General features: G+C 40.7%; 1 protein-coding gene across 2 annotated transcripts in view; it reads left to right on the top strand.

Moving 5' to 3' along the window:
- Nucleotides 1-23,642, top strand: part of Csmd1 (CUB and Sushi multiple domains 1) — a 1,522,453-nt gene that overhangs the window by 1,393,638 nt on the left and 105,173 nt on the right. For both annotated transcript variants that reach the window (XM_076913874.1, XM_034520246.2), the window contains exons 40-42: nt 904-1,020; nt 5,940-6,149; nt 20,568-20,756. In XM_076913874.1, the coding sequence (XP_076769989.1) occupies nt 904-1,020; nt 5,940-6,149; nt 20,568-20,756 (516 nt within the window). The remainder of the gene's footprint in view (nt 1-903; nt 1,021-5,939; nt 6,150-20,567; nt 20,757-23,642) is intronic.

The following is a 23,642-nucleotide window of genomic DNA, read 5'->3' as shown; positions in this document are numbered from 1 at the left end:
AAATTAAAAAAAACCTACTGTGCATTCTTTCTGACAAAGGCTTCTGAAAACATGAGCTGAGTGCTTAGAAATTATCTCTTTAGCTGGTCATAAATGGTCAAACGCAGGGGCTCCTGGTGAATCAGCCTTGTGTTTAATGCAAACATGTTTATATTGTTATAAAATTTGCCCTGTTTCTTTACTAGCAAATATCAGACACAGTAGCACAGCATAGACACAGTTTTGATACAGACTTACTATTTTCATGATGTGAAATTATCTGGAATAAGTGGTTGCAAACAGCTATATTCTCCATTTAAAGGGACTCCTAGGACTAAGGCTACTAAGGACACTGGGATCCCAGAACCAGACAGAAGTGGACCATCCTGGAGAACAGAGGGGCTATCTGTGAATAGCCAGTTGTAAATCATCAGGCCAATTACTTACTCTCATTGATGAGGGCCATGTGAACCCCAGCCTTCATGAGTGCTGTGGGGCTTCAGGGATGGTTCTCATTAATTTACACACAGTAGGAGCATAAGTGCATTTGTTACACACATTAGAAGCATAATCAATCAAACAGTTAGTTAATAGGTAGCAATACTACCACAAACAGGAACGGTAAAGCCAAAGTCAACCTGATTCCTGTTTTAAATGCACTATTAAATCAGCTGATTTTTGCTAAGAGCCTATGATGCCAGAAGGCAATACAAGAAGAATCTTGATTCCCAAGTATCCCACAGTGAGGAGGAAAGCTGGACCCTTGGGTAACTAGCACATATGCCCTACACGACAAACTGTTGTTAGATACCCGCAGGTCCTTGAGCTTTCTCTTCAATACTGTGGTCCAGTAAACTGGGTTAAATTAGGTATCCTTGCTGAGCACAAAGTTCTACTAGATTCCTGTGGTCTTCTTTTTAACAGCCACCTGTGGTGGGACACTGACCAGTATGAGTGGAGTGATCCTGAGCCCAGGGTTCCCAGGCTCATACCCCAACAACTTGGACTGCACCTGGAAGATATCACTGCCCATTGGCTATGGTGAGTGGGCCAGGGTTTATTCTACCTGGCTTAGTTCCCCTGAGTGATTGTGGTGATCCATTGACTTGTCTGTGTGTTTGATTGGAAGTAGATTTCAGATTTAAGGAGAGCTTTAACAGAAGAATATTGAGAGCAGAAACTTTATAAATCCATTCAACCATGTGATTCCCTTCAAGTAAAATTTAATTAGCTGAATGATATCGTGACATGGCATCCATAAGTTATCAGTCTCCTCCTTTACATCTCTGCCTACTCTTGTCTATCTCTGGAATTCGGAAATGGTGACTCTTGCTTGTAGTTTTTAGGGCTTTCTTCATGCCACGAAGAAATGCATACTAAATGCAATATAACATAAATTTGGAAATATAGCATCTTATTCAAAATGTTTTATTGTTTTATTTTTTATTTTTTATTGGTTATTTTATTTACATTTTGAATGTTACCCCCTCTCTGAAAACCTCCTATCCTACCCTCCTCCCAGCTGCTTCTATGAGGGTGATGCTCCCACCCACCCAACCACTCCCACCTCATTGCCTTGCATTCCCACTGGGGCATCAAGCATCTTATTTGCTTTTAAGTTATATAATATGTTGGTTATTAGTTTATGAAATTTTAAGACGTATTTAGCTATTAACTTTTAGTCTTTTGGGTTATCTGTTTTACAAAATTAGTGGTTTTGTTATAAACACTAAAATCTTACTTTGCCCTGACTCGAAAAAAACACATGACCTTTGTGAAAGTCTCCAACTCCCATGCTAGACTACCTCCCTTGTGTCTTCCTTCTCACTGTAGACCCTTCATCTGGCCTTCAGCTTCTCTCTTTCTTCTAAAGCCACACTGTATTGCACCAAGGGAAGGACTCAATGGAAATCCCAAGTGGTAGTAACTGAGCACCTAGATGCCAAGCACTTGTATGTAGATGAGGAATGATTAGAAGCTATACATAAACCATTGTCCTAGAAGGTTGTAGAGTTTTCAAAGCATCTTCTTCAAAGAGCTATAACTATGATGTAGAGAAACAGTTCTAGAGAAGACATAACTGGACAACTTGCTGATTAGAGAACATTGTGACCATGCAGTGGGATGAAGGCCCTGCCTGGCTTGAGCAGGTACATGACAGAAGATGTTGTCAGCTAGCATTTGGTTAGCTAGACAAGGTAAGAAGAGAGCTTAATGGGCAGTCTAAGAGGACCAGCTTATGGAGTCTTGACCCAGGACTTATTTGGAGCCATAAAGAAGTCAAGTAGGAAAGACCAGGGAGGAGGACAAAGGCCTCAAGGAGTTGAGTGGTTTTTCCTTGGAAGACATCCCACCAATGGCAGGTCAAAGAAAGTCCAAGTCCACCCAAGGCCAACTTAGTGAATCAGTGAGTTATTGGGATCACTTATGGGAATATGGTTGAGGAGTTACTTACAGATGCATATATGTCTCAAAAGAAGCTACTTCTCAAAAAGTCCCACCATAGAATAGACAGCATTCTTGAAGTTCCCTGTACAACTTATAGAGAGCTTGGAAACTCAAGAGTCCTTCTGTCTACAGAAGTTCTTTCTGCTTACGTATAATCTTGTGAACAGCCTGTGTGAATTTTGTAATTTCAGGAACTTCCTGAGACAACTGAGTTTTATAGACTTCTGGAACCTTGTAAATTTCATTTACTTCAAGCATCTTTAAAGGGCCTTGGACCTCCATAAAAGAAGGTGTATTTTAATTCCGAAAACAACACTGTACCCCCTTCCTCTGGGTTTTATATCTTTTTGTTCCTTTCTGAGCATCTTTCTCTGGGCCTTGAGATTGGAGGATTGATGATATAGACACCTGATTATTAGGTTGCTATATCACAATAGTCATTTAGTCTCAGGAGTTTGACCAGGTTGGGGGGGGGGGGACGTCTCTAGTCCATCTTTTATTATATAAAAAGTTCACTTCCATGAGTAATTGAAGCTAATAGTAATATTTGTGTATTATCACAAATGATTAGAAGGCAACTTGACAGAAAAATCTCATCTGTTTAACACAACAGTAGCAGTTGCTTCTATACTGAAGTCTATGTCCTCCTAGGCCTGACTTATAGTACCAGATTAAATTGTCTCCTATGGAATAGGCCTTCAATCCAATTGGAAAACAATTGACATCTATGACAGTTGATCCCTGATTGCCCCAGAAGGCACAACTTGACTGGCATGTTCCTACTGTAGAATGCAGGCTCAGAGCCAAGCAGGACAATTAATGACAAGTCTCCCCCAGAACCTCACATGGTACCCTCCAGTGCTATGGAAGCCAGTCAGCAAGAATGGAGCTTTTAGTTCAGTCACAGTCTGATGTCCCCATGTCCTGAAGCTAAAATATGCAAAGGTTTGCAGCAATGCCAACTTCCTATCTACTTCTGGCATGCATCCAACAGCATGGCCCATTAGGCCTTAGTGGCCTCATTAGCCAAGAACATATAGGTAGGTAGCCTGCTGATAACACTAGAGTTTTTATTCAGTAATCATGGGTACTTGGAATGCTCTTTCCTAACCACAATTCTTCATTTAAACTTCTTGTCTTTGCTGTTTTTCAAGATGCTTTTTCAAACATGTAAGAAACTCTAAGGTTAGAATTATATAATGATGACTTTTTCCCTTTTCCAATTCTCATGTCTGGCCTATACTAGGCATCAAGGACTATTTAAATGGTCTCTGTCTCAGCAGCCACCTTCCCCATAGTTTGGGGCTAATTTCTTATCTTTCAGTGATTCATGCTGCTGTGTGTGCTGCTCTACTGAAGTAGAGTCTACTTAGACTTTCTGGGTCTGCTTTCTTGAATATGTGTAAAGATGCAGTTAAGAGAAATGTCACCTAGATATTCTTTTGTTTTTTGTTTGTTTTGTTTTTTATAATCCCTTTCTTTATAAACAACAGTAGTGCGGTGTAAGAAAATGATATTCTAAATTATAAAATGGACCATCTTGTATAGTGAGGAAAGTATAAAAGGTCCTTAGAATGTTTGTTACACACATAGCAGAGAAGTTAATACTCATAAATTCTACCAGCTAAAAATGAGTGCTTTGCTCCAAAGTCAGGGTCACATTACTATTTAAAGCTTTGTCAACGTCGGAAGGCAAATCCTTTCTGCAGTGGACTCTGCATTTGTACTTGATCTTCAAAGCATAACTACGACCAGATGAAAGAGCGCTGTGTAAATTTCAGCAGAGATATACTCTTAGATTGGTTGTCTTGCTATATCCTCAGAGTTTTAGAATATTCTATGAGATAATAAAAGGATGACGAGGCTGTATTTGTTTTAATCCCTTCAGTTGAGCTCTGTAATGTCAAATTGGAGGAAGTTTGTTAGAAATTAGATAACGATACAATCCCACTATAAGACAGATTAGAGCCAAGTTCTGTTTCATTTGCTGATAGGTATTAGGTACTGTGATATGTGGCTGGATACTTTATCCCTTTCAAAATGGTAATTTCACTCACAATGTTATAATTGTTATTTCACTTTCTTTTCAAGCTTAATTCTGTATAAGTGAAAAGCTACCTTTTCTCCACCCTCTGCTGTTTGGATGTTGGCCATCTTCTATGTAGTTGGCTCTTGATGTGGCTGTAGTCTTTGAATTTCTTCTGAATTTTTTTTTAATCCCAGAATAATAGATTGGGCATCCTTTACCAGCCTCCCAATGAGAAAGTTATGTATCTGCCAGGATGATATAAGATGAAGCCCACACTTAATTTTAAAATAAATTCAAAGTTTGGCTTACTAATTGAAGATATCTCTTTCTCTTCTAACTTCTGTCCCCTTGGCCTCTTTCTAACGTTTTGCACCAGCCAGCTTCTCTCAGTCATCCTTCGTGGTTGAGCCAAATTGAACACACCTAATACAAGCTCATTTTCTCCAAGAAGTAGCAGAGTGCATTTGATTGGCTCTGCTCTAGCTTGCATCATAATAATCCACAGAAAACAAGGACATTGTTCATCTGAGCTGGCTATAAACCTTGCTGCGACCTTCCTTGTGTGACAGTGGACATAGCTGATGCTGCTGAGGCCCTGTACTCACCTATAGAGTTAAAATGACATTAAGCATTGACTCGCTTAGTGATTTTGAGAGAGAAGTTGGCAAAGAGAATTCTGACAGGGTCATTGGCCTTATGCCAACTTGACTAAAAAGACAATAGTTTGATATGTTTCCTTCCTGCAAGTTTTCTTTGAAATACTTTAAATTTATAGAATTGTTTATTTCTTTATTACCCACAATTCCCTCTTTAGCTTCCTTTCATAACCCTTTCCTCACCTGACTTTTTATGAGCCTCTTCCTTGGAGATGCCATTTTCTCTGTAGCTAATCTTACATAGAATAGCTCATGTAAGCACTGGATTTAACTTTTTAACATAAAAACATTTTTACCATCAAAATCAAGAGGGAATGAGACTAGTTTAGTGACAGAGTACTGGTCTACTATGTAGGACACCCCTGGTTTGATCTTAGAACCACATTATAGGAAGGGGAAAAAGAATAAGAAAGAAACTTTTCTCTTCTTTTATTACTGATGTTCATAATTTAGGTCTCATTTTAATTTAATATTGACTTCTCTTTTGATAAAACCATGATTGGCATGCCATGTGTGAGGCTAGCCTTGTGTTTTTCTTATAATCATTGATGTAGGGATGTTTCCTTAAGTTGCCATTCTAAGAATGTTGTTTCTGCTTCTCTGTGATATGATGCCAGCAGTACTTCTACACGAAAGAAATTGATTAATGAGTATGAATTTTGCAGACAAAGATCACCCAGAATTAGACTAAGGTGTGTCTTCAAAGATACAGTATTTCTTCTACCATGCTGCCCTGTCTTTCAGAAATGAGGTGATAATCCCTCTGTTCACCCTTGATTTGAGGCACATTATTGTGAACTTTCTGAAGATGGCATGTTTTCTTATAGGTGCACATATCAAATTTCTAAATTTCTCAACTGAAGCCAACCATGACTACCTGGAGATCCAGAATGGCCCTTATCACAGCAGTCCAATGATGGGCCAGTTCAGTGGTCCTGACCTGCCTGCATCTCTGCTGAGCACCACACACGAAACCCTCATCCGCTTCTATAGTGACCACTCACAGAACCGGCAAGGATTTAAACTCAGTTACCAAGGTAAGCAACAAAATAGATGAATCTACAGATGCTTCTTTTACTGTATTTAATCCTAAATCTCCTTGATTGGTTAAAGCCTCATGAAGCCAAATTGATCCCCAAAGCATTGTTGGACTCTGACTTGTGGTGTATCCTGGAACATGGGGCTAAGAACAAAGAAAATTTATTAGCCACATGAAGACATTGTGCAGGCCCTACTCTCAGCCTTATACCCTCTACTCTCTTCCTGGTGATCATACACCTGCAGTCACAGAGCCTTCTCTTCTATCACTTCTCCCTTATAGCCCTTTGGGACATTGACTGGACCAGAAGAATCCACCAATATCAAAGATAATACAGGCAGCCCCAGGCACTTGTGCCTTCTTGGCTCAGCATCATGCACTTTACTCTGTTTGAACCTTGCTAGGTACATCAGTGTCTCAGTCATTTTTCTATTGCTGTGAAGAGACATCATTGCCAAGGCAACTCTTATAAAAGAAGATATTTAATCGGGGCTTTCTTTAAGTTTCAGAGGTTTTATCTATTATCATCATGACACAAAGTATGGTGACACACAGGCAGACATGATCCTGGAGAAATAGCTCTACATCCTGATCCATATGCAGGAGGAAGAGAGAGCATGACTGGTATCACTAACCGTTCCGACCCCCGCAGAAAGGAGTGACACAATACGGGATTCTTCCCAACGAAATTTACTCAGGAACCTTTTTATAATATCTCTCTGGAAGCCCCAGATCCCAGTTCCACTTTCCCTTTTATCCCCATGCCTGGTCACTCAGAGCCTGCCACGTGGGCATACACCATTGGCACACATCAAATGGCCTGATTCTGCGTGGCAGCGAGTCTGCGCAATAGTTCTGGAGTCTGCGCAATAGTTCTGCGGACGTGGCTCTGACCGGGGTATGTGAGGAAGTCAGGCGCCATTCATAAAATAAGGCAGGTGCCATTCATAAGCTTAGGTGCCATTTTAGCTGGCTGCCACACCCGCTCCCCACAGACTAGGCCTAGCATGGGCTTTTGAAAACTCAAAGCCCATGCCAAGGGACATACTTTGTCCAACAAGGCTATATCTACTCCAACAAGGTCACACCTCCTGGTCCCTATAATCCTTTTAAACAGCTCTACTCTCTGGTGACTAAATGTTTAAATATATGAGCCTATGTGGGACATCCTTATTCAAACCACCACATTCAGGAAAAAGAAGCAGTTCAGAAGCAAATCATTCTCCTCTCTCACTCATCCAAACACAAAATCACTGAGAAAATTCCCCTCAGTTTATTCCAAATCACCTTTCAATTGTCAGAAAGCTTGGCATTTTTATTACACCTGAAATCATTTTGTTGGCCTTCCTCCAAATATAGTTAAATCAGATGCAGTTGAAAATGCTCATGGTTGACTCATTTGTTCCCCCTTTGTTTTATAAACAGTCCTCAGAAACAGGGCTTTGGCATTTTATCACAGTGACAAGCTGGAGTTTAGGGTTGACTCTCTGATGGTGTTCCTTACATTGTTATCTAAAATGTTAACATGGACCTTCAGAATTGGGGTCTCTGAAAAGAGGAATCCAGTCAGGAGGAAATAGAGGGAAATATCCTTTTCACTCTCCTTCAGGGATTGCTGTAGAACTCAGATCATGGGCACAGCATGGAAGAACTCTATCTAACCTATCTCCCAGCTATGGTTGACTTCCTTAGAATGATGTGCGTTTAACATAAATCTCTCCATGTGTAGAGGGCATTAATGCTACCCCCATCAGGACTCGAGTTCACTGCTCCAGCATGACCAAGTATAGAGGTATGCTTTGCTGGTACTCTGAGTCCTTTGAGAAGAAATATTTAATGGTTTGTTGTCATGGCTGTCAGATGAGCCTGGGATCCCAAGTGACTTCAGGATGAAGAACTGGCATGCCAGTTGAGAAGTGTCTTACTGTAAGTGTCTGAAATTTGGAGTGGTTTTTATTTTGTCTTGTTTTGTTCTGTCTTGTTTTGTACTGCACGAGAACTAGACTAAGCCAACAGATGTTCTGGGTCTTCTCAAACTCTGGAATCAATTGCCTATGCATAGGTTTAATAAAGATTCTCCCAGAAGGAATAGCGTGGGAGAGTAGTAGCCACTGCAGATCTGTTCCATGCTTCAGTAGTACCTGGTTCATGCTAGTCCCCAGTGTGCCATGTGAATACTGTACTTGGTGATGTTTCCTCCTCAGTACTAAAGGACCTTTATTCTACGGCTTCTGGGTTGCAGGGAAGTCCCTGCACTATGTGGGGCACTTCTTTATTAGGGTTGGTTCTATGCTGTTGACTGCTCATTAAATGAAGTCTATTTCAGTCTCTACTTACTGCAGACAGCACAGCCTGTCTACCTAATCCCTGCCAGTGCAGGTGCTGGCATAGATGCTGTCCTGTCCTGTCGATATTTGGTTTCATACTGCGTTCCTTTCTGGATTGTAGGGAAAATTCAAAGTTCCCTGTTTAGATACTTACTCTTAATAGTAATTAGGAAAGGGACTCTGAAGGAAGCTCAGTGATAATTGTATTAGAGTTTAAAACAGAAACAACTGAGTAGGCAAAGTGCAAGCATTGCCAACTGCCAGGGAGAGGGAAAGGAGGGAGGAAAGTGATGTTTGTTAAAACAACCACATGGTGGACTGAAACTAGCCTCAAAAAAAGAATGAGAAAGTTTATAATACCAATCAAAGCAAACCCAGGCTTTGGAAAGAGAAGAAAACTTTAAAAAGAAGAAGACCCAAGCTTTGGAAGGAAAAGAAACTTTACAAAGAAAGCATTCATGCTTTAAATAATTCATAAAAGCAGACCAGTTTTGTAGATATAGATAGAAATGTGTCCATCAGTACTATGACCAAAGGAGGAGCTTCTCAGAAGAATGGATACATCATATCATTAAAGAAATAATCCTTCCCCTCATCTCTTAAGCATGGGTTTATGTGAACCAACCTTCCTGAGGGGTTGGTCTTTTCATAAGTAATTGATATGCCCAGTTAGATCAACTCTTAGTTTAGTTTTATGGCTATTGGGGAAAGCAGTGAAAAGTAATGCTTTAATCTTGAAAACAAATCAGAATGTAGTATCTCCAGACCCAGAGCCAGAAGGAGATTTTATTCTTTTGACCAGAATCCAATTCTAAAGGTGTTTACTGGAAGCCAATAGAGTTTTCTGTCTTACCCTCACATATAGCCTCTAGATAAGGATATTCATTTTAAAAAAAGGCAAACCTAGACCTCCTTTCTAATGTATCTGACCTCTGGCCAGGGCAGAGGCTTTGGCTTAAACACTTCTGAAATCTCTCTCTCTGTCTCTCTGTCTCTCTGCCTCTGTCTCTCTCTCTCTGTCTCTCTCTGCCTCTCTCTCTCTCTCTCTCTCTCTCTCTCTCTCTCTCTCTCTCTCTCTCTCTCTCTGTGTGTGTGTGTGTGTGTGTGTGTGTGTCAGTGGCTAAGAATAGGCAAGAACAGAAAGAACCCTGGCTGGTCTTGCAGAGTCCAGATTCATGACCAAGCACCCACATCTGTCTGAAACTCTAGTTCTCGAAGCCCTCTTCTGGCCTCTTTGGGCACTGAACACTTGCGATGCACAGATGTGTATGTGCTCAAAGCGTTCATGCATATAAAATAAGAATAAATAAACCTTTGTTTAAAATCCACATTTTTTAATTGTTATTGTAAGGGAGACACATGTGCTATTTCACAAACGTGGAGGTCAAAGACAACTTGCAAGAGTAGTTTTTTTCTTCCACTATGTGTGTCACAGAGCTAGAGCTCAGGTCACAAGTCATAGCAGCAGCAAATGCCTTTACATAGTGAGTAATTCTGAGCTATTTTGTCCTCCTTTGAGACACAGTCTCAATACATAGTCCAGTCTGGATTTGATCTTACAGAGACAAACGTGCGCATGCCTCCTAGGTGCTGGCATCAAAGGTGTGTGCCACCATGCCTAGTCCTTTTAAAATTGGATCTTATGATGACTCCTTATTTTTTGGATCCTGGAATGTGACTTGTCCATCAGAATTCACAAAGGACATCAGTTGTTTACCATGAGTTTCCTTCCAGCAGAAATATAAAATAACAGAAGTGTAGAAATTGTTTACCAAGAGAGAGTCATTAAAAAAGAATTTAACCTCATATTTAAAGTTCTTCCATAAGGCGTTGATATTCAAATCATTTATGACTGAAGGCTTACCTCTTCTGCAGCTCTGTGTTGTTGAAAAGAAGCCTTTTAAAAACACTCATTAGCAGTTTCACTTCTGAAAGAACAAGAACGTAGTACTGCAGAGGAATGGCTTCCTTCCTGTGCTGGCAAACCTTTGCAGTTTGGGCAGTATTTGTATGGAGTCTTTTAAGCTTCTGGGTTCTGTGTTTTGCTGGCATGAATGATGATTACCAGAAGGTAGCCTTGTCTACCTCAGGGTGGCTCTAAGAACCTTGCAGAGCACAGACATGACCTAAGAAGGTGACTGTATGTATTAAACTATACATGTGAAGTGTCTGAGGGTTGAGGCTTTCTACAAGCTGGTTCCCTCCTGTGCTTCTGGGGGTTTTGCCCAAGATGTATCATCTCTGGGTGGTGCATATTGGGTTAGCCATCAGGGTTCCATGTGTCCTCTACCTGTGTGTCTAGCCTGTGTATCGGTGCCTTGACAGACAGCATGCTTTGTGCCCCTTTGGGGAAGAGCTTTACCATCTCAGATAAGAGTCTGATCTCACAGAACCATCTGATCTGTCTTTGGCCTGAGCACAGCACTTGTTTCTCAAGCTGCCTTTAGGATACAAGAAACATCTTGATAATGTGTTCAAGAGTGAGGCTCTCATGGCAATTTTAAACAGAGGGCTGGACAATTAAGGGTTAAGACCACAGGCCCTCTGAGTTTGCCAGCCTCTTCACTCTAAGTCGGTGGTTCCCAACCTTCCTAATGCTGTGGCCCTTGATTGCAGTTCCTCATACTGTAGTGACCCCCAACCACAAAATTATTCCACTGCTACTTTATAACTATAATTTAATACTGTTATGAATCATAATATAAAAATCTGATAGGTAGATTATCTGATATATGATCTCTGTAAAAAGATAGTTTGACCTCCAGTGAGGTCATGACCCACAGGTTGAGAACCACCACCCTAAAAAATTTTTTAGAAAGAACAGCAGCTCAGTCCCAGGGTCAGCAGAGCCTCCACTCTAGGCTCAGGCCCCTAGAGGTAGGACAGAGCTCTGTCTGCAGGGGTGACAGATAAAATGTTCCTTAGAAACCCTGGGTCTTAATCTTTGAAAGAAGCTTTTATCAGGTTTCTGTCATGGAGATGCTGTTCTTATATATGTGATTGGAGAGAAGACAAGGAAAGAAAACCTGAAGAAGCCCCATCCTTGCTTCCAGGCTCTGGTGATGCTCCTGGAGAGAAACCCTTACATGGAGGCTTAGCCACTCTTTGTCTTCTCCCTCCTCTTACCCTGTGGCCAGACATGGCATGGCTGTTGTACCTCTGAATTAGATCCACAGTCAGACCAGACATGGGGATAGGTCCAACCTCCTGATGACCCATTCCAGATACTTTAGTCATAGCACTGAGTCAGCAAGCTCTGCTTCGCCCTTGGTTGACACAGATGCTGGGGGATGTTTGTTTAGTTTCTGTACTCAACATAGATTGGTAAGAGAACTGGACCTCGGTTCTAAAGTATAGCCTAGAGATTGAGGGTAGAGTGCCAAGACCATGTGGCAGTGGAAGCTGCCACCTCTAATTGCACGCATATTAACTCATCTTTTGAAGGTCAGGTTCACATTTGAAATACCTCACTATAGAAATAGTAACTGAGGTACTGGGAAGCCAGCAACAGTATATACTTTACTTGAGTTTACAGTGAGTTTTTAGCTGTTGTAAATATCTCCTAGAGATGTACTCTCAGTGTACTTAAGTGATATAAACACTTAACTATGTGAGTTCAGACAGAGAAAAATAAAATTATGATCTTTGCCATGTGTATCCTACTTCTTGTATTTCCTGTCCATCTTGTCCAAGCCTATTTTTACTCTAGTTTGTAAGTGAGGAAAGAGTGACACCACCAAACTAGACCACTCTGTGGGTAGAAAGAAAAGTTAATTTGGGCATCAAACTGCCACAGGTATCTCTTGAAGGACAGAGAAAAGCAAAATGGTGGGAAAGCATGCAGATTTCTATGATAGTCATCAGGATAGAGTTCTTTGAATTGATGTAAGCTGTTTCCATTGACTGAGAACCAGATATCCTCACCAGAGCCTGTTGGCCATTCGAGGTGGATTAAGGGAGGTCCTGGTACATAGAATCTTATATTACGAGATTCCCGAGGAATGCTGAGTTTAGGCTTCTGTTTGCCTGGTCACAGTCCTTCTGTTTAGGGCATTATCACTAGTACTGCCATTTTAGGGCCCATTTTGTACCTAATACTGTTGAAATATTAACTTTCATTATTAATCATTCTCTTGTAATTGGTTACACTAGAGTAGATTTCAGTGTTAATTGGCATAATTTTAATATCTGAGCCAATAAGAAAACAGTTACACAGTTATGTCTCAAATTATTGGCCAACTCCAGCAGATGCAGCACATTCAAGGTGTCCCTCTTCTTGAGTTCCCTGATTCTGCATCCAACATTTCAGTTTCCTTGAAATGAAACTGAGTACAGACCTCAAATACACAGTCCCAGGCTACCTTTGCTTTCCAAACTACTTCATCGATAGAATTTTACTGTTCAATGGTACTTTTGATAATTTCCAGGTCTCTGAAAATTATTTTAATCTAAGCTAAATGATTTGTAAACAAGTTAACCTCATGTAAAGCCTACATAAAAATCACTGAGACAAAAGGTCACATATTGCTATGGTTTGTGATTTTACAAATTACTGATGTCTGAAATTAGATTCCACACAATTTGAGGGGTACCCATAGGTTGGCTCTCCCTTCTTCTTGCAAATTAAAATTTTGGAAACATTTCCCTGGATAAGATATTGGGGTTGAGTGGAGGCAGACTTTTTAGTGGAGGCAGACTCTGACTCCATGTGGCTCTGCTCAGTGATGTCACCTGCTTAGCCTTCTAGAATCTGGATCTTTGAAGGTCAACCATATAGACATCTAGTTGGCTGAGCAAATATTTTATCTACTTGACACTTGGTTTTTAAATATTCACATTAAAGATGCCACTAAAAGCATAATTTATTATAATTCATTTTTTATAACCAGAAAGCATGAAAATCAGTTATGTAATGAAGAATGACAGCATGAATTTGAAATATACTCATTCCTCATAGACTGTCATATCTAACAGGGATGATGGTGTAATAGTTTACTGGTGTTTGTCATTGTATAAAGTGTAGAGATTGGCAAACGAACCCTGACATTGATTTGTTAGACACATAGGCATTCATAGTTTCTACACAAGATTTATAAGCTTTGAGTACAATCAATTACCCATAAGAAGATGCATATATCTTGAGGACATGTCTTGTCACTCACAGTGATGTCTGCAGCGAGTGTCTTATTCCTCAGCTTTGTCATATATTTCTGGCTGCTTAAAGGTCAAAAATGCTACTTGTGGTTAGAGCTGTCTTGAAGTTAAATGACTTAGAAAAGAGATTTTGCTATTAGTAATGTGAAATATCTGTGTCCCTTTTCTAAGTGAAGTACTGGGGAGAATGAGTGTATGTAGCTATTGTTTATTGAGCTAGGCATCAATCTGAAAATGAAACAGACATTAGAACAATCACTGCTGGTTCCATTGCCTGTCACAAGGGGTACTTATGAAACATGATGACTAGGCGTGGACATGGGTAGTGGCTGTTGTCTCAGCTTCACATAAAGGGTGAGGCTACATGCAGCAGGGCTTAGTGCTTCTATGTGAAAATACTTATGAAATTTTGTCAGGTTAAAGAACTTTCTTCTCCTTTACACATGGTTACAGAGATGTTAAATCTCTCTCTCTCTCTCTCTCTCTCTCTCTCTCTCTCTCTCTCTCTCTCTCTGTGTGTGTGTGTGTGTGTGTGTGTGTATGTGTGTATGTGTGTATGTGTGTCTGCCTCTCTCTGCTTCTCTGCTTCTCTGTTTGTGTGTCTGCCTCTCTCTGCTTCTCTCTGTGTGTGTATGTGTATGTGCATGTGCATGTGCATGTGCATGTGCATGTGTATGTGTATGTGTATATGTGTGTATGTCTGCCTCTCTCTCTGTTTCTCCCTCTCTCTCTTTCTCTCTTTCTCCTGTATTATAATGCCTCCTTGAAATAATACTTGTCCAATTATGAAAACCTTAAAAATAGCTTTGTGTACTTCAACCATCAAAGGTAAAACTATATCGAGTGTTCCTTACTTTTTGTGTTGTGTGTGTGTGCTAAGTACACATATTTTTTAAAGACCATAAGATATGGAAAATCTGCTTGTTTATGATTACAATGAGAAAACCTTGAGTTTTTATGCGAATTAACTTTGTAGAGGGGAGGAGCTATAGTTTGCAGCAACCAATTAGCCTCTCTGTACAATGTTCATTGAAGTGTTTATTCTGATATACTAACTGTTACTATGGACACAACCATCATTTACATCATCATTGACATGTGAAGCTGATATACTTATGAAACCTTTTTCCCGCTATGATGTTGTGAACATCTAGAAATTCCATGGGCAAACCTTGGCAGGGCCTCCCTGCTTCCTCTCACCTAAGTGTGTTTTCTTCTCTGTGTGAGGCTCTTGACTGAAGAATGACTTCCAATAAGAATGCTTCCAACTGGGCAACAAATAGCTGAGTCAGTGCCATCTTCTCCAGAGCATCCTTTATTATGATAGAGGAAGTCCATCTAAGTAGGGATTTCCTATGATCTAGACTAGACTCATAGAGAGGAGGGCCCAGTGTTCAAGATTTGCTACTTTTCTTGATATGGCTCCTCTGAAGGGAAAAGGACTATTTCTGCCAACTTCCTTCATCCCTCTTTTGTCACTTCTGGAGCAGGAGCCCTTTGAGCCAATAGAGAAAAATTATTTTATGGCATGAAAGTTATTCATTTACCCTTTGGTGAACCAAAACATGAGATACCATTGTGGTCCAGGCTATGAGAAACAATTTGGTTAAAGATGTTCTAGACAAGTCCTCAGGTAGCCCAGGGTCTAGATTGGGTAGCAGTTGTAGTAGTAATCTGATTTATTTCATCAGGAGATACTTGGACTAGAGGTCATGTAACCACTGAGATTGTATACAAGGCAAGTATTCCTGAGAGCCATGATGGTATCCCTAGTTACTAAGGGACGTGCCAGCCAGCCAGTTTCCAAGAACAGCCAACATGGATAAATTGCAAGCTTATGTGTGTGCTTAACTGAGAAATTGTGTGGGCCACCATCTATAGCTTAGATGCTATTAGGAGAAGAAAAACCTCTTTTTCCAACTATTATAATAGCCTGCAGCTATTGGCATAGAATCATGAGTTTCAGGCTGAAAGGCCACTTGAATTCCCCAATTCAAGCCTGTCACAGAGGCTGATTGTGTGGGTAGAAATGGCTGCTGCCTTCAGCCCCAGCTTCATCCATCCTTAAAGAAAACCCAATTATAGTTCTTAAATTATCCAGCAAACTTTACAACAAAGTTAATAAAATGTAGTGTGTGTGTGTGTGTGTGTGTGTGTGTGTGTGTGTGTGTGTGATGTTCACTACAGATATCTATGATCCATGACTTTGTTTAGTGAGGAATACTTCTGTGAGTGATACTTGTATATCAAGCCTCCAGGACACAACTGAACTCTGAATGGTGTTTTCAATGAAGTCTAGGTTAGATTGCAGGTAGTTTCATTTGCTTTGCCTTTCCTGAGAATGGGCAATCACCTTTCATTTTGCTTATTTCCTTGGGGGTTTTACCAGCAGCCTTATTAGCTACATTGAAGGGTACTTTTTCCCATCACATTCATTGTGTCCAAAGTAAAGCTGAGTGGGGCAGGTGATTTTATTGTGAAAAAACTAAAATAGTATATTAGACAAAGGATCTTGGTACACAGTTGAACACTGCATGGAATTTCCCTTGTGGAGAGCCTGCATCTACAGTCATTTGAGGTTCAAGCAACATTGTGAGGGTGAGTGGCAGACACAGTGTGGATACACTTCTGGTTCTCAAGAAAAGGCTACATCTACTGCCTTCAGAATAGGGAGGCCCCTGAGAGGCAAAGGCGTCCCTGTGGTATATAGTTTACAGAGCCGTCTAAGGAGACTCACAGTCAAATAACAGACTGTGAATAGCAGGGAGGGGTATGTGGGGGTATGGATCAGGGTCCCCTTTGGGGGATATTAGTCCCATTAGTAAAAGAATCTATAATTGAATCAAACAGAAATTTTAAGTTCATTTTATCAGAGTTTAAAAGAAAAGAAATTCTCAGGGCAGGCAGCTGTAAATCTCAGCATCTATATGGCAGAGGCAGTGAAGATGGTAATGTGAGGGGCATGCCTTTTAAACCAGCATGGAGGTCAGACACATGGTAGACAAGTATCCCCATGGCAGGGAGGGAGACCTTAGAAAAGAGAAGGGGCATTCAATGTCTTACACAAAAAAAGCCAGGAGTATTAAAGAAAACATGCATGCATAGAAAAAAAGATTGAAAAAAAAGAGGGGAAAAAGATGTGTTTTGAAATAATGTAAGAAAGCAGATAGACATTCTCTATGGCTGTAGGCTATAAGCTTCTACATTAGGGTTGGATTCTAAGAAGGAAAAATTTACTACTTCATTATTTATTCTGCCCAAGTCCTTAGCATGGCCTAAGCTGAGTTCACATCCAAAGAGGTGACCCTTAGTTAAAGCAATTGACCACTCTGGTGGAATATTAGGTCTCTACCAGGCCAAAGAGTCTGGTATCTTGACCAGGAAGTTTTTCTACTCTAGCATAAATAAGTCTAGATTCTGCATAAAAGAGAAAATGTACAAGATGTGTCTTTCTGAGCAGGGCTCATTTTCTTCATATCTGTTTTCCTGTGCAGGGCAGAACCCTTGCTCCTGAGACTGAACTCTGCTTCTTCTAGACTACTTGTTCCCCACCCTATGCTGTGCTTTTTTTGCCCAACACTTTGGATGTTCTTACTCTTCTCTAAAGTTTTCCCCAACTCTAGTCCAAGACCAAGGGTTCTTTTGAGATGTTTGAGGTTCTAGGATCTCTTCTAATTCATGTTTTCTTACTGTGGATCCCTGGGCATGTTTCTGAGGCTCCTTAGAGACACTACTGAATTACATTTGTAATAATTTGTAAAGGCAAGTGAGGCCAATAGCTCAGCTTTAGTATTTTTTAAATTGTCATCCACAGACAGGTTCAATCATGTAATTCCATTGCTGTCTGTGAAGCATCTTCCTGATGCTGAAGATGACCAGGAGGACAGGAAATGTGTCCCCATAGAATGTGTCCCCATAGTACACAGGCATCTCGGCTCCTTTGTTCCATCCTCACAACCCCACTGCAAACTGCACATAATAATGTCCTCTTCTCAATGGCAGAATGTCTGAGATGAACATGTTAAGGAAAGGGTGATTTCAGAGATTCAAGGCAAGCTAACTTGGTCCAACAGAACATCAGGGCTAGAGCATGTGGCAAGGAACTTGGAAAAATGGCTCAGCAGTGTTTAGAGCATGTATGTTTCTTCTAGAGGACCTGAACGCCATTCCAAGCACCCATGTCAAGTGGCTGAGCCATCTGCCCCTGTAGCTCCAGGGAATCCAACACTTCTAACCTCCATGGACACCCACAGGCATGGTACATACTCATAGAGACACATGCATATTAATGATTAAAAATAAATATATTTGAAAAAGAGGAAAGAAAAGGAAACAGAAAGAGAAGCAGTCTGGGGAGCTCATGTAATCCTTGAAAGTCAATCAAAATGCTGGCTCTCTAGCCATTTATCCCTTCCCCATAGTTTCCACAACTTTCCCTAATAGGCTATCAGCTGGAGACTGTGTTAAAACACATAAGCCTGTAGGAGTTTCATATTGAAACCATGACAAGCTGACAGTATTGTAAGCTAAAGCTGTATTTAACACCCAGGTCTGTGGAGCATCTCAGATTAGCATCACAACATACTGTCAAGTGTGGGTGGTTTCTCCTAGCAACCACAGAGCTGGATGGGATCGGAGGCTCCCTGTCACTGCCCACAATCACAAGAGAGTATTGTGCCACTCACTAGCCCAAGAGAAGAACAAAATTAGGAACTAAAACTGTGATATCTCTTCCACACCTTTTAAAATTAGTCAGCCCTGCACTGTGTGTGTTCAATATTATGTCAGATAGTATTTCTTTAGACTTTTGGATTACCTTAATTTAAATAATGTTGCAATTGACATACTCAAATACGTAGCCTTTTCTACCTTGAAATTATCCTCAGGACAGAGATTTCTGCAAACAGTACTGCTAGTGTACTTAAGAATACAGTCTTCCCATGATGTTGTCAAGATTGCTCTTGTGGGGTTATGGCCAATTATGTTGCCTTAAATGAGTGAGCCAATGACCCATGGCCACTGCATACTGTCATCCTGAAGAGAAAGCATACCGTGTTAGTACCTCCCCAAATAAAAATAAACCATTGATAATGAAATTCCATATTCCTTAATGTTTGGCAATTGTTCTTCAAGACCCTCTTCAAAGAGCCTGCACAGATCGTTCAGATTATACCCAGCCTCTATTGGATGTACCCACCTGGAATCTTTCCACAGGGCTTCCATAGGGATGTTGAGACCATGAGGTCTCACTACCCAGAAGGTACTCAGATCTGCCTCTTAGGTCTAAGCTTCTATCTGCCTCCCATTCTAATGCTGTGGCTTCATGCTTCGTTTATGAGTTTCCTTGCAGTATGCTCATTCATGTCCCCAGCCTGCTCGGGAGATGATTGATTCATTTCTCCTATGGTCTCTCAACTTCAAGTAGTTTATACAAAGACAGAAAGTCTTTGTATTTGATGCATCACAGCCCAGAGTACTTTCCAGTACTGTTTTTATGAATTTCAAGCCACACATTCACCTCCAATGGTGGAATGCACAGTTTATATGCACGCTGGGTTCCACTTCACACTTTTGTGAGTCTGCCATCTCTTTTCCATTATCCCTGAGGGTTCTATTGTCTGTGAAAGGATACCTAGGACTCCTGATCTTTTTAGCAATGTTTGAGGGGCTTCCCTGGTCTCTGTGATAATTACCTCTGTGCTTTGGTGACATGTTATCAGAAATAAGCATCTTAGGAGAAAGGGGTTATTTTGGCTGATAGTTTTGGAGAATTCAGTTCATGATTTCCTAGACCCTGTGTGCTTAGAGGTGAAGAGAAGGTGCGGAGAAGGCAATATACTTCATGGTGGATAGGAAGAAATATGCAAGGAAGGGACCTGTGTAAAGGTAATCGTGCACCAATGGCCATCCCTCTAGCTAGATCCTCATCTCCCAAACTTTCCACCACTGCCTCCTTACCTGATGACATGCAGCATAGGAGCCTGTATTCTTCATGGAAGGGAGACTAAGCAGCCTCCTCCACAGTGGCTTCTCCAGGATATCACCTGACTTGAAAAGGGAGTCGGGATATTTCTATATGCATTGGTAGCTCCAGAGACAAAAGGACAGCAGCATGTGGGATGTTTGGTTCTGAGACTAGCCAGGATCATACGTGATGTGTGGAGTAGCTCACACTCCTGATTCCCAGGTAAACTTGTGGCCATAGCATGGGACCAGCACATGCTATCATCCTAGAAATTTTACTCGGACATATTTATATATTTAAGACAAAGAATCACTCTAAAGCCAAGGATGGCCTTGGACTCATAAAGCTCCAATTGCCTCTACTTTTCATGATTCTATTAAAGATATGAAAACCTATACTCAGTAGAGCATAATTATTTTAATGATAAACTACAATGGTTATGATACCATTTATGCAAAGAGTAATTGCTAGCTTTGTGGTTCCACAGTTCTATATTTCTAGGAAAAGAAAATGAAGAGGATTTCCTATATTATTTGTATTAAATGACTGAGTAAAACAAAACAAAGCATGATTTGATCTGGAAGCACAGAGAACATCGGTGTGTCTCCTAAAATCAGAGACACATTGGGTCTATGTTCACTCAGCATTCCAGACAGGTCTTTTTGTTCACTTCTATTACTTTCTAACTTAACTTACACATATAATTTCTCTCCAATGTAATAAACCTTGTCAGATTCCTATTTTGTGTGTGCCATGTGTCTATGGATATGCACACTAAGTGGTTACTAAATGCATGTGATTATAATTCTCCTCCTACTACTTATCAGTTGACTCACTCAGGATAGGAGAGACAGTTTTAGACACTTATATCCTTAGTAGCCGACTGGACTTATGTTCCTATGTTCCTCCTCTATAATATTTTGAGCCCAACCCCTGCTGGGTACTTGATGCTGTCTATTTCTCCTTTCAGCTTATGAGTTACAGAACTGCCCGGACCCACCCGCATTCCAGAACGGGTTCATGATCAACTCGGATTACAGCGTGGGCCAGTCCATCTCCTTTGAGTGCTACCCTGGCTACATCTTGCTAGGCCACCCTGTGCTCACCTGTCAGCATGGCACTGACAGGAACTGGAACTATCCTTTTCCACGATGTGATGGTAGGTTCCTCATCTACCTTGGGGACAACTCAGCTTCCCACAAGGAACATAGTCTAGGGTCTATTCAGTGAATATTCAGCACTTCCTTATTTCAGCCAGCAAATACATATCAAGGATACTCTACTAAATATTTCAGAAAGATAGCACACAGTAGTCAATTTAAAGAACATACAGATTTTATGCTTAAGAAAATCATAAAGACAACAAAGTATTAAATATAAACGCTAAAATCTCAGCTGTAGACATGAGAGCCTGTCAATCATCACAAGCCCTGAAAAAGAAACTGGGAGGTAATGAGGCTCCTTAACCTTCACAGGGGTTACAAGAAACAATGATGATAACGGATTTAATCCTGGTAAGTCTTCTTTTATTAATAGTTACTGGTCTTGTTGCTATGACAAATTTCTTGACAAAAGCAACTTAAAGAAGGAAAGGCTTACTCTGACTAGAACTTGAAGGTATCTTCCTTCCATGAGGAAGTCATGGTGGCCAGAACAGGAGGCAGCTGGTCATGAGGCATCCAGGCAGGAAACAGAGATGAAGAAATGCTGGTACTCAGTTCACTTCCTCCTTTTCAAACACTCCAGGATCCCAGCTTGAAGCGGGGTACTGGAATATTTGGGGTAGATCTTTCTATTACCCTAATGTAGAAGACCCCTCACGGTGCACCCAGAGGCTGTTCCTATGCTGGATTGAAATCTCCCCTACTTGACCTAGAGATTAGTCATCACCATGTTGTCTGTTCAACTCATACAGCAATTTCACTTTGCATTTGTGTCCCAGAAATAAATTGTTCATGTTCTTGAATGGCTTAGCTCATGGTGTTTGCTGCTCAGAGACAGATGCTTGAAGTGAAAGAAACAGCATTAGCAGAGGCACACAGTAGGAATTCTTCCAGAAAACTAAGCCTAACTGTGAGGGTTGTTATGGAGTTGTTAGGGTCAGTGCCTGTGCCCTGGCAGCACTATGGACCTACTGTTGGCTGCCTATTCTCAGTAGGTCAACTAACGACACAAGTAATTGTGACACTTTTATGGGCATATTGGGATGAGAAATAAAGGTATGGCCACAGACAACCACTGAGTTCCTAATATGAGACTTAGGTGTAGGCAGAAGGGCAAGCGGTATAAATAATTAAGTAGTCCTTGTCAAGGTTCGGTCCTGACCACCACTGGACAATCATGACTTTTCCTTTGCCTAGACTTTGCCTGGGGAAATTACAATTTCTTGGCCATGCATTATTTCAGGAGGCTGAGAACCACAGGGAGGGGCACAATCCTGTCTTCAGCATACCTCCATCAGCCAGCCAGGATGGTAAGAAGGTAACCCAGGTTCCTAGGAGCTGCTGGCATCAGGGTGCTGAGCATCTGTTGAGTGTGGTCTAGGCTCACAGCATGGTCTGCCTCTGAGCAGACATTACGCTGCCCTGCTTCTCTGGGGCCTCCTGACTTTCAGGATGACTTAAGCATCTCTGCCATGCCAAGCTAAAGCAAGCCAATGATATGGAACACCTAGGAGGAGGGGTCTGCAACATGGTTACTGCAAGCCTGGATCCTGCATTACAGATGCAGCACTGTCAAATGAATAATAATGACATCTCCACTGGCCTTTGAAATGCTAAGCACCTCTATCTATTGCAGGGAAAGGGAAGGTACCTAGCTATGAATTTTTACTGAAGCAGGAATAAATAAATAAATAAATAAATAAATAAATAAATAAATGTAGTGTTTTTTTAAACCTTATCTCACCTGTATTTTCCATTCTGATAATCTTAAGAACAACTATAAAAGTAAGAAGCCTCTTGGCTGCGGTTAAAAATTCAGATACTTCTTTAATTACATATAAAATAACTTTTGAACATCTGAGGGTTTGTTTGTTTGTTTGTTTTTTTCTCATTAAGGTGTTTTAAGTAGTATTCCCATCTGCTTCCCATTTGAAAACTCTTGTTTAGGGGTCAGGGTGCAGTTCAGTGCAAAAGATACTGAACATGAGAAGACTGTGTATTGAGACCCATCTTCACCAAAATGAACCAAAGGAGCCGCCACAATGCCACCCTCTCAGGTTGGCTGCTCTCAGTTGCTTTGGAATTATCAGGATTTCAATCTGTTTTGATTTCTAGTCTCAACTAGAATCCTTTCAATTTAAACCTAAGAGGTAAACTTCTTGGCTTTACATGAATATTAACGGGAAGTTAACTGTTTTGTTTTCCATGCGTGGTTTTTCTAAGATGGAGAAAGCCACTGAGTAGAATTAAGAGTCTGCATCATTTGGTATGGTTTAAATGTGATACCATCTTTATTGGCATCCTCTTTAAATTTTAAAATATTTTATTTTGTGTGTAGCTGGGTGTAGTGTATGTGCTTCAAGGAGGTTAGAGGTCAGCATTGGCTGTTTCCCTCTCAACTTTATTTTATTCAATGTTAGTTTTTTGAAACAAGGACTCTTATTGAGCCCAGAATACACTGAAAAGCTAGACTGGCTGTCTGGTCAGTGAACTCTCGGGTCTCTCTGTCCCTCTTAACACTGAGGTCACACAAAGCTATTTCCATGGGTTCTGTGGAATACAAATTCATCAGTGTAGCATATGACTGGAAATAGATATTGTAATTATTCAAGGAAGTTGCATGGCTCTCTGTAGTCAATGCAAGATATATATATATATATATATATATATATATATATATATATATATATATATATATATATATATTGACTGCTTGTTTTTGGGAAATCCATCCAGTTCCATTCCCAAAGATTTCTGATGTAGCTATGTGCATAGCCATGACTGACCTGGGCAACTCACTGTATGATTATGCTAAGTCTCCTGGCTTGTCCTTCTGGAACAGGTTGTCTCTGCACTATTCGTTCCAGAGAGGCTACTGCATG

The sequence above is a fragment of the Arvicanthis niloticus genome, chromosome 16, assembly GCF_011762505.2.
Source record: "Arvicanthis niloticus isolate mArvNil1 chromosome 16, mArvNil1.pat.X, whole genome shotgun sequence".
NCBI lineage: Eukaryota > Metazoa > Chordata > Mammalia > Rodentia > Muridae > Arvicanthis > Arvicanthis niloticus.
Note: the sequence above shows the minus strand (reverse complement) of the source record. Positions and strands in the feature narration are given on the sequence as shown.